This window comes from Hypomesus transpacificus, chromosome 13 (assembly GCF_021917145.1).
Source record: "Hypomesus transpacificus isolate Combined female chromosome 13, fHypTra1, whole genome shotgun sequence".
Lineage (NCBI taxonomy): Eukaryota > Metazoa > Chordata > Actinopteri > Osmeriformes > Osmeridae > Hypomesus > Hypomesus transpacificus.
Genome location: NC_061072.1, coordinates 7548557 through 7565490, shown reverse-complemented (window position 1 = coordinate 7565490; position 16934 = coordinate 7548557). Strand labels below are relative to the sequence as shown.

General features: G+C 51.5%; 1 protein-coding gene across 15 annotated transcripts; it reads left to right on the top strand.

The window, feature by feature from the left end:
• Nucleotides 1–81: 81 nt before the first annotated feature.
• Nucleotides 82–11781, top strand: exoc7 (exocyst complex component 7). Of its 15 annotated transcripts, XM_047031696.1 has the most exons (22): nucleotides 82–299; nucleotides 453–518; nucleotides 628–812; nucleotides 941–1046; nucleotides 1180–1402; nucleotides 2081–2248; nucleotides 2670–2681; nucleotides 4835–4927; nucleotides 5478–5546; nucleotides 6124–6269; nucleotides 6929–7081; nucleotides 7386–7484; nucleotides 8068–8130; nucleotides 8244–8310; nucleotides 9460–9498; nucleotides 9920–9985; nucleotides 10104–10224; nucleotides 10489–10584; nucleotides 10841–10904; nucleotides 10990–11031; nucleotides 11161–11294; nucleotides 11415–11781. In XM_047031696.1, exons 1-22 carry the CDS (start codon nucleotides 240–242, stop codon nucleotides 11515–11517), a joined length of 2175 nt encoding a protein of 724 aa, XP_046887652.1. In that variant the 5' UTR covers nucleotides 82–239; the 3' UTR covers nucleotides 11518–11781. The 15 variants fall into 15 exon arrangements, with proteins under 15 accessions (XP_046887652.1, XP_046887654.1, XP_046887657.1 ...); XM_047031698.1 differs by lacking the exon at nucleotides 2670–2681; XM_047031701.1 differs by lacking the exon at nucleotides 5478–5546.
• The last annotated feature ends 5153 nt before the right edge of the window (nucleotides 11782–16934 follow it).

The following is a 16934-nucleotide window of genomic DNA, read 5'->3' as shown; positions in this document are numbered from 1 at the left end:
TCAATGAGTAATGCATACAATTGAGATGAGCCAATATGAGGAAAGTTTTCCGCCACAACAAAAATGGCCGCCTTGTATGACGTCCCTCGAAGCCGGATAAGGAAGCGATTTTCTGTCAGCCAAGCCCAAGTGAATGTGGGGTCTTTGTTTTTATTTTGATGAAGAGCATTTAACTTCGCTACATTTGATATCACACTTGTTTATTTTCACCCGCTACTGCTACAGTAACAACGCGCAGAATGATCCCTATTGAGGATGCGTCTGCGAGGAAGAGGGAGATTGAAGAAAAGCTCAAACAGGTCGGAAACGGGATCGGAAAGGGACACAATATAGCCCAGCTAACGTTGGCAAACTAAGGATTTCCATAGATACCATCTAGCAAGACTCCTTTACCAACCTGTCAAAGTCAAGTTTATGAACTGTATATGTTGTCAATCTAATTTCCTCCACAGGAACAAGAAACCTTGTCATTCATCCGCGAGAATATGGAGAAAAGTGATCAGCTGACCAAGGGAATGGTATGTAAATAGCCGTGCCACACCTTCAGCTTGGCTCTACACAGGATAGATGCTTTGCAGATGTCCCTAAATTCTTTTGGGCCAATCGGAATATCCACCCTTCTCCCAGGTGTCCATCCTGTCCTCCTTTGAGAGCCGTCTCATGCAGCTGGAGAACTCCATCATCCCGGTGCACAAACAGACAGAGAACCTGCAGAGGCTCCAGGAGAACGTTGACAAAACCCTCTCATGCATGGACCATGTTATAAGCTACTACCACGTGGCCAAAGACACAGACAAGATCATCAAAGAGGGGTGAGTCTTGGCCTCAGACTAGCTTCGGCTTGCATCCCTGGTTTGTCAACCTTCAACGGGGGGTATCGCAGTTGTAGATACAGCTGTAAGCAATATGGCCGCAATAAAACCTCTCTGTTTCTGCTCAGACCAACAGGAAGACTGGACGAGTACCTGGCCTGTATTGCCAAGATCCAGAAAGCTGTTGAATACTTCCAAGACAACAATCCGGACAGCCCAGAGCTCAACACAGTGGTACCACAAACACGTTTCCCTTCTCCTCGTACACCCCCTCATTTACACCGCCTCCCCGTAGGCCTGTCGGAAGGACAGACGGTCAGGGCTCCTGCAGTACCACTCCACGCCTTGTTGTGTCTCCCTCCCACAGAAAGCACGTTTTGAGAAGGGGAAGGAGCTGTTGGAGGCCGAGTTCCGCGGCCTTCTGACCCGCTACAGCAAGCCAGTGCCCCCTATCCTGATCCTGGATGCCATCGGCGTGGACGAGGAGCTGGAGGTCCAGGAGGTGGTCGTGTTGGAGCATCTCCCCGAGGCAGTGCTGCAGGACATCATCTGCATCTCCGGCTGGCTGGTGGAGTACGGGCGCAACCAGGGTACACCGTCCTCATCGTTGAGATGTTTTCCGATGCGTGACCCCTCTAAATCATGTCGTGGGAGAGCCCTCTCTCATAGCGTAGGATCAGCCAGCTAACACTGTGCCATGCTCCGTTTCCAGGGTTTAGACTTGAGGTCGGATTGTTTGCTTATGCGATGAGGTGTTGATGAGCAGAGGAGGCGAGACGCCGGCAGGAGATGGCAGTTGAGACGTAGTGTTTGACTCGTCGCCCAGATGGAGGCGGTGGCAGTGAGGAAGAAGAGAGGCAGGAGGCAGAGGAGCAGGGCTCGTGGGCAGGATGAGTCAGGCAGCCGGCAGGATCAGGAGTAGAGGGAATGTCGACCAGGGCGAGATCTCTTACAGTCAGGGTCTGCTCAGCTTCATCCATGCGTTCTGCAGCAAAGAGCCCCAGTCATCAGGCATGTAAGTGTCAGTGAAAGGCTAGGCCTCCCTGACCCCCCTCCCTTCCCCCTGGCCGCCTCCCCTCCAGGGTTAGACTCTCTGTCGCTCCTTGCCCTCCACCTGTCCTAACGTCCAGCCATGTTTCTGTATGGTAGCTTCCAATGTGATTCATTTTCTCTCTCTCTCTCTCTCTCTCTCTCTCTCTCTCTCTGTGTCTCTCTCTCTGTGTCTCTCTCTCTGTGTCTCTGTCTCTCTCTCTCCCCCCCCCCTGCAGACTTCATGAATGTGTACTTCCAGATCCGCTCCAGCCAGCTGGACCGCTCCATCAAGGGCCTGAAGGAGCACTTCCGTAAGAACAGCGCCTCCTCAGGCGTCCTGTACTCCCCTGCCGTGCAGACCAAGCGCAAGGACACGCCCACCAAGAAGGCACCCAAGCGGCCAGGTCAGTGTCCCCCCCCCCTGCTGTTAGCCACAGGCCGCGTCTCTCTCACCTCCCACTGACCCCACAATCATCCCCCCCCCCCCCCCCCCCCCCCCACTTCCGACCACCCAAGATTCACCAATCGGGATGTTGATTTATAGGACACATGACTTGATTACCAAAGATGACCGTCGGTCGACTCCCGGCTGAATGTAAGAGAACCTGTTGATTGTATTTCGGCAGCGTTCTATTTTTAGATCTCAGCTATCATTGAGAGGGCCATCCAATCCCGGCCCTCTTCTCCCCGGTCGTTTAAGCTCATCAGTCGACGATCGTTTCACAATCTCTCTCTCTTCTCTGAGCTGCTGCGATATCATGACTAACCCCTCCTCCTTTCCTCTCTCTGTAATCCACATGATTGTGATGATGATGATGATGACAGTCTACATCCCAGGTAAAGAAAAAGCTTTTAGTGTGTGCCTCGTCATGGCTTGCTTATGTTAACTGGGCGCCACATTTCACTGCTGAGAAGTGACTGCATGGTTTGAGGAATGTGTCTCTCGGATCCCTGAGAAATATAGATCATGGATGTGTTCATGGCTTCCACAGTGAGGTAGAGTTCCAGTAGCATAACCCCTGTGGCTGCCTTAGAGCAGGGGTTCTCAATCCTGGTCCTCGGGACCCCCTGCCCTGCATGTTTTAGATATTTCCCTGCTCCAACACACCTTATTCAAATAAATGGGCTTGATAACGACCCACTAATTTGAATCAGGTGCGTTTGAGGAGGGAAACATGTAAGGCAGGGGGGTCCCGAGGACCAGGATTGATAACCACTGCATTAGAGGGTTATTGCCCTGCAGTTTTGCCCTTAAAGTCTTAGATCAGGGCACTGGATCCTAACACGACAGTTATCTGGCTAATAGGGTTATTGACCACGTCTGCTGGGGGTGCTAAGGATAGCTCTCCAGGAACACAGCTGTCCAGCCGTGTTCTGAGCTAGTCCTCCTTATCTCACATCCCCCTGTCAACGTCAAGTCCTGTAATCAACAGATAGTTGTGGTCAGTATCAGGTTAATAGAGGAGTGAGTTCTAAATATTACCGACGCTGCCAGCAGAGTGAGTTATTTTTTCGAAACGAAAGCTAGCTAGCTTTAGTTAGCTTCCGTTACCTAGCAACCTAGCATAATACTCGTAGCAATGCTACTACCTGCTAGTGTTACTTGTTAGCCTCCAATTTTGTAAATTTTGAAGCCATACTATAGCGTTTGTCATATCGTTTTTGTCTATCGGAAAATAGTCGGTTGGAATGTTCAGAATCACATATGTGTGACGGTACTCTGTGGGGCCCGCTTTCGAACAATCACATATACGTGACGCTACTAATTAACGGGTTAAGAAAAGGCTGTTGTCTCGTGTCAGCCAGCTTCGCCTGCGCTCTGTGTGTTCTAGACAGTTGTGCTTCAACTTGCCCCATCTATGTTTGACTTAGTTTGTGGTTGTCCTGTGATTAGTACTGGAGAAGTTTGAACACTTTCACTAGTGAAAGCATGGTACCGTCTGTCATTGAATAAAAACAGAGGTCAGAGTAAAGAGATTTAGCTAGCTTGAATGTAAATTGCATGGTCTTGATTTTTTTTTTTTTTACAGTAACAGTAAATCCGTAACTTAAAGAGTACCTCAAAATGGATGAATGATTTCAAATTCTTGATGAATAATTGACCTCACTCGTGGGACTGTAGGTAAACTCTGCAGCATCTTAAGGTCAGGATGGTTGCATACATTTTAGGGGTGGGAATTTTTTGGTACCTCACAATTCGATTCTTGGGGTCACGATTTTTCCGAGATAAAAAACAAATAAATTATATATATTTTTTTAAATTAAAAAAACATTTAAAAAATTGATTCACATATATTTGTGAATCAATCTGAATCACTAGCAGACTGAATCGCGATTCAAATGTGAATCTATTTTTCCCCCCCACCCCTAATACATTTATTATTTCTATCTGCTCGACCCCACAAGCTTATTAACTCACTAAGGGACTGCTAGGCTATGAATGCAACTATAACCTTGTTTGTATTGTGTATGAAATGTTCCATAGATTGGATGAGCTCTAGTTTAAACTGTGTAACTGTAATAATAATAATAATAATAATATGACCCAAGTGTGAATGAATGTGATAACAATGCTGAAAATGAATGTAATATTAATTGGCTGTTTTGTGTTAACCTAACGTGTGTATTTCATCTTTTACCCAGTGGCACACACACCCTAGTTTGTCGACATGTATAGCCCTGCTGTAGTTGTTCTGTTGTTGTTGTTGTTTTGTAGTTGCTGGGCTAAGCTGTGGTTCCCACGGGCCCCACCCCACCCCACCTCCCTTCCCCCCACACTCTCTCCTCAGAACTGGGATGGTTGGCGGTGGAGGGATGTGGCGTTTGTGTTTCTGTGTTTCCTTACTCACTTCCTAGCTTCTCTTCTTCCTCCCCACCCCCCCCCCACACTTCCCTTTTTCAATTTCTTTCCTTTCTTTGGGCTCTGTGGATGCTTGCCCCCTCCTCCTCCTCGTCCCCTGGACTCTGTCTCTGTCTCTGTGTGGGAGCAGGGACCATTCGCAAGGCTCAGAACCTTCTGAAACAGTACTCACAGCATGGGCTGGATGGGAAAAAAGGGGGCTCTAACCTCACTCCTCTGGAAGGTAACGCACCCTAGCCTAATCTGTGGCCTCCCCCCTCTCTCTCTCTCTCTCTAGCTCTCTCTCTCTCGCTCGCTCTGTGGTGTCACCTGTGTTGCGCTCCTCAGGTGATCTCGGCCTGCTTGTTTTGGTTTCCAAACGACAGACACACAGGAACTTTCTTAAAGTCACGACAGCTGTTAGACGTTGCGGGTGAAGGCACGTTGGTGCCCATCTATCCACTTCTTTGATAATTGAGGATCTCTGAAACGTTTGCTTCGAACCGAGTCCTGGGATTGAGAAAGAGCTGATTGTTTTTTTTTAGCCGCAACACATCTAAAGCTGTAGTGACAAGTTTTGAAAGGCGTTGCTAAGCCAGTTCCTGTTACATATCAGACCATACACAGAGACTTACACAAACGCCCCCAGCCCACTAAGGGTCCCCCCCCCTCCCCTCTTCCCCCTGCCGGGTGCTTGGTGGTCGGGTATAGTTCTCTTGGCAAGTCCCAGGTGTAACACTTGGCCTGGTCTTAACCTCTAGTCAACGTGACCATGCCACCAACTCACCCAGCAGGTCACGATCATGACCCGCGGGTCAAACACCAGTCAGACACCCTGACGGAGAAGCACGGGGCCACGGCAGGTGAGTGACGGGGGGGAGGGAGGGAGGGGGGGGGTGAGGGAGGGAGGGGGGGGTGAGGGAGGGAGGGGGGGGGGTGAGGGAGGGAGGGGGGGGGGAGGGAGGGAGGGAGGGAGGGAGGGAGGGAGGGGGGAGGGGCATCTGGGAATGACTGACATGACAGCCGTTAAAAAGATGTGTAGCTCATGTCGTGTCTCAGTGGGTCGGTGCCGTCTCCGACGACGGCTCCTGTACATCCAGGAGGGGTAAACAGGAAGTGCTACACTGACTGTCCCACTGCTTATAGTCGAGGCTATATATATTCTGGACAAAGTAGACATTTATTATGTACTTAAACTCAAATCAGTGTTTATCAAGTATGTAACTCTATGTACACTCTCATCAAACCGATACTAAGACTTAGGTTTTGGCTAAACCCCTAATGTTTACAATGTCTGTGTCCGCCCCTGCCTACCACCACAAGTAGAATGTAGTTCTGTGGGGAAAACATGCACACACATACTCACACATCGTCATGTCTATGCCGTGACCCCTGACCTCTCTCATGACCCCTGACCTCTCCTCCTACCACCTCCCCCAGGGAAGGATGATGTCCTGGACATTGAGATCGACTCCTACATCCACTGCATCAGTGCCTTCGTGAAGCTGGCCCAGAGCGAGTACGCCCTGCTGACGGAGATCATCCCCGAGCACCACCAGAAGAAGACCTTCGACTCCCTCATCCAGGTCAGAGGTCAAACGGCTGTGTGTCCTCCCTGTGAGGGCTGACGGCTGTGTCCTCCCTGTGAGGGCTGACGGCTGTGGTGTCCTCCCTGTGAGCGCTGACGGCTGTGTCCTCCCTCTGAGGGCTGACGGCTGTGTGTCCTCCCTGTGAGGGCTGACGGCTGTGTCCTCCCTGTGAGGGCTGACGGCTGTGTGTCCTCCCTGTGAGGGCTGACGGCTGTGTGTCCTCCCTGTGAGGGCTGACGGCTGTGTCCTCCCTGTGAGCGCTGACGGCTGTGTGTCCTCCCTGTGAGGGCTGACGGCTGTGTGTCCTCCTCTGAGGGCTGACGGCTGTGTGTCCTCCCTGTGAGCGCTGACGGCTGTGTGTCCTCCCTGTGAGGGCTGACGGCTGTGTGTCCTCCCTGTGAGGGCTGACGGCTGTGTGTCCTCCTCTGAGCGCTGACGGCTGTGTCCTCCCTGTGAGGGCTGACGGCTGTGTGTCCTCCCTGTGAGGGCTGACGGCTGTGTGTCCTCCTCTGAGCGCTGACGGCTGTGTGTCCTCCTCTGAGCGCTGACGGCTGTGTCCTCCCTGTGAGGGCTGACGGCTGTGTATCCTCCCTGTGAGGGCTGACGGCTGTGTCCTCCTCTGAGCGCTGACGGCTGTGTGTCCTCCTGGCCTTTAGGAGGCGCTGGATAACCTGATGCTGGAGGGGGACAACATCGTATTGGCGGCCCGCCGGGCCATCATGCGACACGACTACTCTGCCGTTCTCACCATCTTCCCCATCCTCCGACACCTGAAGCAGACCAAGGCCGACTTCGACACCACCCTCCAGGTACGGCTCGCACCCTGGCTGAGTCTGTCAGGTCATGTTCGGGAGACATGTGACCTAACTACTCTGTTACGTTTGGCTGGTGTTCGGGCACGGCTCTTGTGGCTTGTTGGGTTAGAGCTGGTATTATTCCGGCTGATGCCCGATCACAGGGCGTTGGTTCGAATCTGTCTGTTCCTGTCTTCTCTTCTCCCCTCTCCCTCCTCTCCTGTCTCTCTCTCTCCAACTGTCCTTTCAATGAATACAATCTGAAAGAAGGATACAAATACATTTAAATGTCACGGTGGTGGTGTTTGTGTTGTTCCAGGGCACCGCTGCCAGCACCAAGAACAAGCTGCCCACCCTCATCACGTCCATGGAGACGGTAGGAGCCAAGGCCCTGGAAGAGTTTGCAGACAGCATCAAGGTGAGGATGACCACGTGACTCGTTCACCACTTTTCTGTGCATGTGTCCCAGATCTTTCTTTCACCTGACGGTCCTGTTTCTCTCCCTCTGTCCCCCTCTTCTTTCTGTCTCTGTCGCTCCCCCCCTCCCCCTCTCCCTCCCCGCCTGTCTGTCTCCCCCCCTCCCCCCCCCTGTCTGTCTCTGTCTCTCTGTCCCTCCCCTACCTCTCTCCCCCTCTTTTTTCTGTCTCTGTCCCTCCCCCTCTCCCTCCCCCCCTGTCTGTCTCTGTCTCTCTGTCCCACCCCCTCTCCCTCCCCCCCTGTCTGTCTCTGTCTCTCTGTCCCTCCTTCTCTCCCTCCCCTCCTGTCTGTCTCTGTCCCTCCCCCTCTCCCTCCCCCCCTGTCTGTCTCTGTCTCTCTGTCCCTCCCCCTCTCCCTCCCCCCCTGTCTGTCTCTGTCTCTCTGTCCCTCCTTCTCTCCCTCTCCCCCTGTCTGTCTCTGTCTCTCTGTCCCTCCTTCTCTCCCTCCCCCCCTGTCTGTCTCTGTCTCTCTGTCCCTCCCCCCTCTTTCTTGTTCTCTCCGTCCTTCTCTCTCCTCCTTCACAGAACGATCCTGACAAGGAGTATAACATGCCCAAGGACGGCACTGTCCATGAGCTAACCAGCAACGTAAGCTCCCCCTTAGCCTTGTGGTCTCACACACAGCCTGGTGTACGTCACAGCCTGAAGGCTAATGTGCGTGTCTCCCTCTCTGTCTCTCTGTCTCTGTCCTCCTTTGCCAGGCCATACTCTTCCTGCAGCAACTGTTGGACTTCCAGGAGACGGCCGGGGCCATGCTGGCGTCTCAAGGTAGGCCAGGTCTACAGCCTGGACTGTACTCTCTCTCTCTCTCTCTCTCTCTCTGTCTCTCTCTCTGTCTCTCTCTCTCTCTCTCTTCTCTCTCTCTCTGTCTCTCTATCTCTCTCTGTCTCTCTATCTCTCTCTGTCTCTGTCTCTCTCTGTCTCTCTCTCTCTCTCTCTCTCTCTCTCTCTCTCTCTCTCTCTCTCTCTCTCTCTTTTGTCTCTCTCTCTCTCTCTCTCTGTCTCTGTCTCTCTATCTCTCTCTGTATCTCTCTCTGTCTCTGTCTCTGTCTCTCTCTCTCTCTCTCTCTCTCTCTCTGTCTCTCTATCTCTCTCTGTCTCTCTATCTCTCTCTGTCTCTGTCTCTCTCTCTGTCTGTCTGTCTCTCTCTCTCTCTCTCTAGGTGTGAGTGGTCAGTGTTGCCCGGGGGCCGGTTGTCATGGCGTTGGAGGTAACCCTAGGTTCATGTGGCGCTGGAGGGCAGTGTACGTGTGTGTTGTCTGTGGCGACAGCGGTCGACCATCCCATCTCTAGAACAGAGGGACCCCCCCCCCCCCCCCTGTTCTCCGGTTGTGTCCGTCAGTGTTTTCCACTAGTTCGACTTCCTCCTTCCTGTTTCTGTTTCGCCACTTCCTGTACTGTGCTGACTCTTGACCCTCCTTCACCTCTCTTTCCCCTGCGAATGACGCTGCCTTTCTCTGCCTCTAGAGGGAGCCCCCTACACAGCCTCCAGTTTTTTAAGGATTTGCTGGGTACAAATGATTCCGCTTTGGGTTTAGAATTTACATTTCCCTCTGTTTTTTTCAGGGAATATTAATACTTGACAAATGAGTTCGAAGTCATTTGAGAAGAAAAAATAAACCCAGAAAGGTGATTTTTTTTGGGACAAATGTATGTAATTTGGACAATCCAGGGCTTTGAAGAGGGCTTCCCTTTTCCTTGCCAGGCTCCTCCTCCTCCTTCCCCCTCTTCCTCCGTTTGCCCCATGTCCCCCCCCCCCCCCCCCACAACCATGTCCGCTTCGCTGTCTGGCTGTCAACCGTTGGCTAAACTGCTTACTCTGCACTGACTAACCTTTAATCTAACCTTTTACACTTTGCTTCTCTTCTGTCTCTGTTATCTCTTTCCCTCTCTTTTGCCTTGCGTCTGTCCCCGTAGTACTGGGGGACACTTATAATATACCTATAGACCCCCGAGGTAAGACAAAACGTTGGGGCTGCGGTGTGGTACACGTGTGATGACATGGTCCGTCTACCTGATGTTGATGATTCAGATATCTGTATTCATGTTCATTTACATGTGATTCATAATGCCTGTTGGCTCAGTGAAGCCCATTGTTGGAGATACTTATCATGCCTCAGGGATTCCATGTGAAGCTCTGGAGTGCATGTTATGGAAATAACGTTGTCATGCTGCTACCATGGAAACTCCTAAAGCCCTGCTTCTAATCAAAAAATATATTTGAATCACAATAGCAAAGTGTATGTATGTAAATGCCCTTTGGGATTTAGGGAGATTAATTTCTAAAATGTATGTAAGAATTGCTCAAGTATAACATGACTATGTAACCAGAGGTTGGAGCCTGTATTTGTGTTCATTCTGTGTTTGAATCGTTCAGAGACCAGTTCCTCAGCCAGCAGCTACAGCTCAGAGTTCAGCAGAAGGCTTCTCAGCACCTACATATGTAAGAATCTCACCTTGAGTCTCTCAGACGAAACTTCGGCTTGGTTTTTTGCGTATAGCCACGATACCCAAAGAGAGTCCAATATGGACGTATTCTGAATGCAGTTGTTGTGTTCCAGGCAAGGTGCTGGGGAACCTACAGCTGAATCTACTCAGCAAATCCAAAGTGTACGAAGACACGGCTCTGAGCGCCATCTTCCTCCACAACAACTACAACTACATCCTCAAGTCTCTGGAGAAGTAGGTCACAGCACCAGCCTCCGCCTTCACACCCATCCACACCATCTCACGCCACCACACCATCTCACGCCACCACACCATCTCACGCCACCACACCATCTCACGCCACCGCACCATCTCACGCCACCACACCATCTCACGCCTTTCACCTTGATATCTGGTCTGTCAGCTCCAGCACCACCATCCACTTTATGGACGTCAGTCACCCGGGTGGCATTACCAAGAGATGCGTAACCCCTGGGTGTGTGTGTGTGTGTGTGTCAGATCGGAGCTGATCCAGCTGGTCACAGTCACTCAGAAGAAGGCCGAAGGCTCCTACAGAGAACTGATCGAGCAGCAGATCCACATGTACCAGCGCAGGTGCGTTCAGGCAGCCAGGCTTCTCCAACCCGTGCTCAGATCTCCCCTCTGCCACATCACGTGCCACATCACGTCTCAGATCTCCCCTCTGCCACATCACGTGCCACATCACGTCTCAGATCTCCCCTCTGCCACATCACGTGCCACATCACGTCTCAGATCTCCCCTCTGCCACATCACGTGCCACATCGCTTTCACGTGAGCTGTGATTCCAACACGCCCATGCCCTGGCTCATGCTGTGCTGTCTGTTTCTAGCTGGCTCAAGGTCACCGAGCACCTCACCGACAGGAACATGCCGGCGGTCCAGCCCGGCGCCAAGGTAGCATTGCTGATCAGACACGGCTCACATGATTGTCTCTTGTCAGATGTAGTTGTGTGATTTTTCCTTCTCTGTGTATCTCTAGCTGAAGGACAAGGAACGTCAGGTTATCAAAGACAAGTTCAAGGTGAGGTGATCTCCCCTCGTGATGTTTTCCCTCAGCTTACCGTGAAAACGCACAAGTCTGTCCTCTGGCTCTGGGAATGCAGGGTGAATGGGTGCGTCAGTATTGATGTGACTCTGTCTCACCCATCAGGGCTTTAACGACGGTCTGGAGGAACTGTGCAAGATCCAGAAGGTGTGGGCCATCCCAGACAAGGGCCAGCGAGATGCCATCCGCCAGGCCCAGAAGAGGATGGTGTCAGAGGCCTATCGGAACTTCCTCCAAAGGTCAGAGTCACTAGGATTACTTCCTACGTTTATGACCATGCATCTTCTAAACGTTTGTCAGTGCTAAGACTTTGTGTTTGACCCCCCAAAAAAACGTTGATCTGTTTTTTTTCTTCACAGATACGCCAACATCTCATTCACTAAGAACCCTGAGAAGTATAACAAGTACAAGCCTGAGCAGGTGGAGGACATGATTGAGAGGCTTTTCGACACCTCAGCTTGACACATCCTGTGGTCACGCCTTCTGAAGCCACAACCAATCCCTGACACTCTTTTCAGCGTGGGACACACCTATTGGTCACGTCGTCTGAAGCCACAACCAAACCCTAACACTCATTTCAGTTTTGTGGGTCATCTGCTACGAAGAGAAGACCTCCGTCATCGCCTGGTGTCTGATGAATGTTCATTTGATTGTATAAAAATAAATGTATTTATATGTAGTTGACCTGTGAGCACCTCGATCTAATAAAGCAAAGCCTGTGATATACTCAAGTTGATTTGTTTTGTAGGTGAGCAATTTAATCACAGAAGGACAGTGAAACTCATAATTGGCTGGAACAACTAGTCTGTGACAACAGCAAATCTAATAGAAAAGCTATTATCTGCACAGAATACAATTACTGGTGTTTCCTCTCCTATCCGTCTTCAACTCTGCGTCAAAACACACTGTTTTATAGGGGACAAGATGAGTTAGCAAGGTAACTCTTCTAGCATTATAACTCTTTCTAAGGGTTCATGTGAAACTGCATACTTTATTCTGACCTTGAAATCTCATTTGTTTTCAGCCGTGGTAAATGTGTGAGTAAAACATCTTCCCTTTCTTCCTGGACCTTGTGTTGGAGGGAGAAGAGGGCCTCATCTATGTGTAATATGAGGCTGAAGCCACATGCTGCTCGAGGGGTCCTGATACGGCCATGGAGTGTTCTGTCCATGAAGAATGGCTGGACATGGCCTTCCAAGTTCTAAGATCCTTCTGGAGGTGGATTTGTAAGAGGACAAAATATCACAATGAAACACAAACTGTAGATGAAATGGCCACATTGGTCAAGGTGAAAATCCAAATGGTGTTTTCCTCTTTTCAGTATTCTCTGTCAATTTCATGTCCTGTGTGGAAATACTTGTATTTCAAGTTGCCTTGGTAACTTCTGTGTGGAACGCTGTGATTTTACCCTGACGGTTGCACAACATTTATGGTTATTTGAATGCCTTTGAACTGTCTTATGGGATTCGACAGGTTCATCTTGCTATGCAGTGGATATAACTTTGGTTTAAATGTTTTGCTCTCCTTATAACCTTAGAATTGCAGACTTTAAAAAAAATTCTCGTAGGACTGGTTGGCTATTGGCTAGCCTACGTTTTTTCTCAGCATTCTCCTCCTCCATGTATGTCTTCTGTGTTTGCACATTTAAGGAACTGTGCAATAATGGATTTGTTTCAATATCACCACACCGTCAGTGGAAAAAAAAAATCCAATAAACAAGATAGTGATTGTTATTTACGCTTGTACCCGGTGACTAACAAAAACTCCTCTTGTGGAAAATAAAACATAACGTTTTAATTAGTAAACCATGACTTAGGGTAGTAATGTATCATTGCAAAATTCTCATCCTTTCCACTCACAGACCCCAAGAAGTTTCATTTGACCTATTTAACCGATGGCACACCCTTATCTATTGAGCTCCTCTTCACAACAACCCATGTGTCTTCAATCCTGCCGTATTAGAGCCACCAGCCCAGCAGATGCAGTGTCAAGCTCCAGAAGACAGGCTTGGCACTTAGTCCCTGACCACCTTCTGGGTGAGGGGGGCTGGAGGAGAGGGAGGCTGGAGGAGAGGGGGGCTGGAGGAGAGGGGGGCTGGAGGAGAGGGGAGCTGGAGGAGAGGGAGGCTGGAGGAGAGGAGGGCTGGAGGAGAGGAGGGCTGGAGGAGAGGGAGGCTGGAGGAGAGGAGGGCTGGAGGAGAGGAGGGCTGGAGGAGAGGGGGGCTGGAGGAGAGGGGGGCTGGAGGAGAGGGAGGCTGGAGGAGAGGGGGGCTGGAGGAGAGGGGAGCTGGAGGAGAGGGAGGCTGTAGGAGAGGAAGGCTGGAGGAGAGGGGGGCTGGAGGAGAGGGGGGGCTGGAGGAGAGGAGGGCTGGAGGAGAGGGAGGCTGGAGGAGAGGGAGGCTGGAGGAGAGGAGGGCTGGAGGAGAGGGGGGCTGGAGGAGAGGGAGGCTGGAGGAGAGGAAGGCTGGAGGAGAGGGGGGCTGGAGGAGAGGAAGGCTGGAGGAGAGGGAGGCTGGAGGAGAGGGGGGCTGGAGGAGAGGGGGGCTGGAGGAGAGGAAGCTGGAGGAGAGGAAGGTTGGAGGAGAGGGGGGCTGGAGGAGAGGAAGGCTGGAGGAGAGGGAGGCTGGAGGAGAGGAGGGCTGGAGGAGAGGAAGGCTAGAGGAGAGGAGGGCTGGAGGAGAGGGAGGCTGGAGGAGAGGAAGGCTGGAGGAGAGGGGGGCTGGAGGAGAGGGAGGCTGGAGGAGAGGGAGCTGGAGGACAGGAGGCTGGAGGAGAGGAGGCTGGAGGAGAGGGAGGCTGGAGGAGAGGGAGCTGGAGGACAGGAGGCTGGAGGAGAGGAGGCTGGAGGACAGGGAGGCTGGAGGAGAGGGAGGCTGGAGGAGAGGGAGCTGGAGGACAGGAGGCTGGAGGAGAGGGGGCTGGAGGAGAGGGGGGCTGGAGGAGAGGGGAGCTGGAGGAGAGGGAGGCTGGAGGAGAGGAGGGCTGGAGGAGAGGAGGGCTGGAGGAGAGGGAGGCTGGAGGAGAGGAGGGCTGGAGGAGAGGAGGGCTGGAGGAGAGGGGGGCTGGAGGAGAGGGGGGCTGGAGGAGAGGGAGGCTGGAGGAGAGGGGGGCTGGAGGAGAGGGGAGCTGGAGGAGAGGGAGGCTGTAGGAGAGGAAGGCTGGAGGAGAGGGGGGCTGGAGGAGAGGGGGGGCTGGAGGAGAGGAGGGCTGGAGGAGAGGGAGGCTGGAGGAGAGGGAGGCTGGAGGAGAGGAGGGCTGGAGGAGAGGGGGGCTGGAGGAGAGGGAGGCTGGAGGAGAGGAAGGCTGGAGGAGAGGGGGGCTGGAGGAGAGGAAGGCTGGAGGAGAGGGAGGCTGGAGGAGAGGGGGGCTGGAGGAGAGGGGGGCTGGAGGAGAGGAAGCTGGAGGAGAGGAAGGTTGGAGGAGAGGAAGGCTGGAGGAGAGGGAGGCTGGAGGAGAGGAGGGCTGGAGGAGAGGAAGGCTAGAGGAGAGGAGGGCTGGAGGAGAGGGAGGCTGGAGGAGAGGAAGGCTGGAGGAGAGGGGGGCTGGAGGAGAGGGAGGCTGGAGGAGAGGGAGCTGGAGGACAGGAGGCTGGAGGAGAGGAGGCTGGAGGAGAGGGAGGCTGGAGGAGAGGGAGCTGGAGGACAGGAGGCTGGAGGAGAGGAGGCTGGAGGACAGGGAGGCTGGAGGAGAGGGAGGCTGGAGGAGAGGGAGCTGGAGGACAGGAGGCTGGAGGAGAGGGGGCTGGAGGAGAGGGGGGATGGAGGAGAGGGGGGCTGGAGGAGAGGGAGGCTGGAGGAGAGGGAGGCTGGAGGAGAGGGAGGCTGGAGGAGAGGGAGGCTGGAGGACAGGGGGCTGGAGGGGAGGGGGCTGGAGGAGAGGGGACTGGAGGAGAGGGAGGCTGGAGGACAGGGGGGCTGGAGGAGAGGGAGCTGGAGGAGAGGGGGCTGGAGGGGAGGGGGCTGGAGTAGAGGGAGGAGGATCAGGGAACACTGTCAACACAGCATGCTGTCCTCACTGCCCCAACAGGCCTCACACCAGAAACACAACTTCCTCCGACCGCTCGATGACTCTGAGGTTATCATGCAGAGTGCAGAGGAGTGTTACGTGTGTTATTCTGTCCTGTGGTAATAGACTCCAAAGCCCACATCATTCCCAAGGGAAAGCAGGAAAGTCTGGGTTGTCGGATTTCGTTTTTCCATATGGTATTTTTAGGCATGGTTGAAGAAGTCTACGGTATCTCAATAGTCTCTCTTTATGGAGCTTGCGATGGGTTCATGTCATCTGAGCAGCCAACATCATTTTCTGAATGTACTTCTTCAGTCCGGCAACTAAACAGTAACAGTATTGAGAAAGTGCTGACGAACGTGAAGATAGATGAATATCTGGTAAACTGATAAACCGGGTTTGAATTTACAATGTAGTTATTTGGAGTAATGAGGCTGGGCACCATCAAGAGGCAGCATCCCAGTCGGTCCCATTACTGCAAGTACATTGCTGGCTCTGTGAATGGCTCATTATAACTGCCAAATCACCTCAGCGCCAACACGACAGCTGGAGAGGACAATCAATCAGGGTGTCACCAGAGCCCTATGACACTGTGCTGGGGACATGAGAGCTCATTACAATGTGTCTGCTAAGTGGAGATCGGAAAAGGGGGGAAAAGCTTCACCTTTGTATCTTTGGATTCCTTAGTCATCAAGACTGACTTCTCATGGGAACTTTTAAGTGGACCGATTTTTGTTCACCTGTTGTATTTTGCACAGATATGGTTGTATAAGTGTCACTTTGTAGGAGTTTTAAAGATTGTGCGACTATTTAAAATATCGATTTTCTTTTAGCCTTGTGTTATCTTCGGGTCATTCTGACCCATCAGTCATTCTGACCCAACGTCGTATTGCGACAACTTTACCGCATACAAAAACAAAGTGAAGCTTTTTCTTTAACCTTTGGGCTGTCTCAGACCACCCACATTGCGAAGGTTTAAATACAATTATTTTAATTTGTTTTAGTATTGGGTAACATTGGGTAAACACAATGGTGGTTCATTATGACGTCATGTGACCCAAAGGCAGTACAAGGGTTAAATCAATCTCTCCAATGTATGGTTTGGAGAGCACACATAATGAGGGATTTAAGTGTGAGATCAGGTGTAAAGATTCCTACGAAGGTTTTGATTGGTCGTCATTTCATACCCAGTCAGTTTGCAAGCTTGTTATGCCTGCAGTTTAAGTTCAAGTATTATTACAGTCAATGAGACTACAGCTGTCATGTCCCACAGTAGGAAACCAACTTTGAGATCAAAGCCTTTGCTATCTGGCATTTCACTCAATTGTTGCATGTACAGATGTCTCCTTTTAAACAGACTGTTGATTCTGTTGAAAGACCAACACAAAAGGGTCGCATAACCTAAGAAGTCTGATTAGGTTGATTGTGCGTGTCTCGCTCTTGAATCAGAATGATCTGAGGTGCAAAAGAGGGCTGTTTTCCTTTATTCTGTATCGTGGGAGACTCTGTTTTATTCTGCTACGTTTTTCTTCCCAACACCCTCTTGACAAACATGCCGCTCATTGAGTGCATTCCAGAAAACGTGTGCAATAGAAGGTTTCCATGCTGAGATAGCATGAGAATTGTCAGGATGCAAATAGAACAAATAATAGCAAACGGGTCTTACATGGAATGTCAACCGGCACTAGCATTTGTTAGATAAATCTAGCAAGCTTTCTAAATAAACCCACCACTGTAATGGTCGTCATGGAGACAAGGACTGAGATACTAGATACTCACCCATCATATACACTGATCCAGACACGAGGCAATGGAGCAACCAAATGGATTTATTTCCTTAATGGTCGAGGTGCTATGTACACACATATGCCAGAC

Bases quoted from the DNA above. Each gene is read 5' to 3' on its own strand.
- exoc7 (XM_047031696.1), top strand. From the start codon at position 240: ATGATCCCTATTGAGGATGCGTCTGCGAGGAAGAGGGAGATTGAAGAA. The intron at 8,131-8,243 runs GTAAGCTCCCCC...CTCCTTTGCCAG, and splicing joins TCCATGAGCTAACCAGCAAC to GCCATACTCTTCCTGCAGCA. The intron at 9,499-9,919 runs GTAAGACAAAAC...TGAATCGTTCAG, and splicing joins TATACCTATAGACCCCCGAG to AGACCAGTTCCTCAGCCAGC.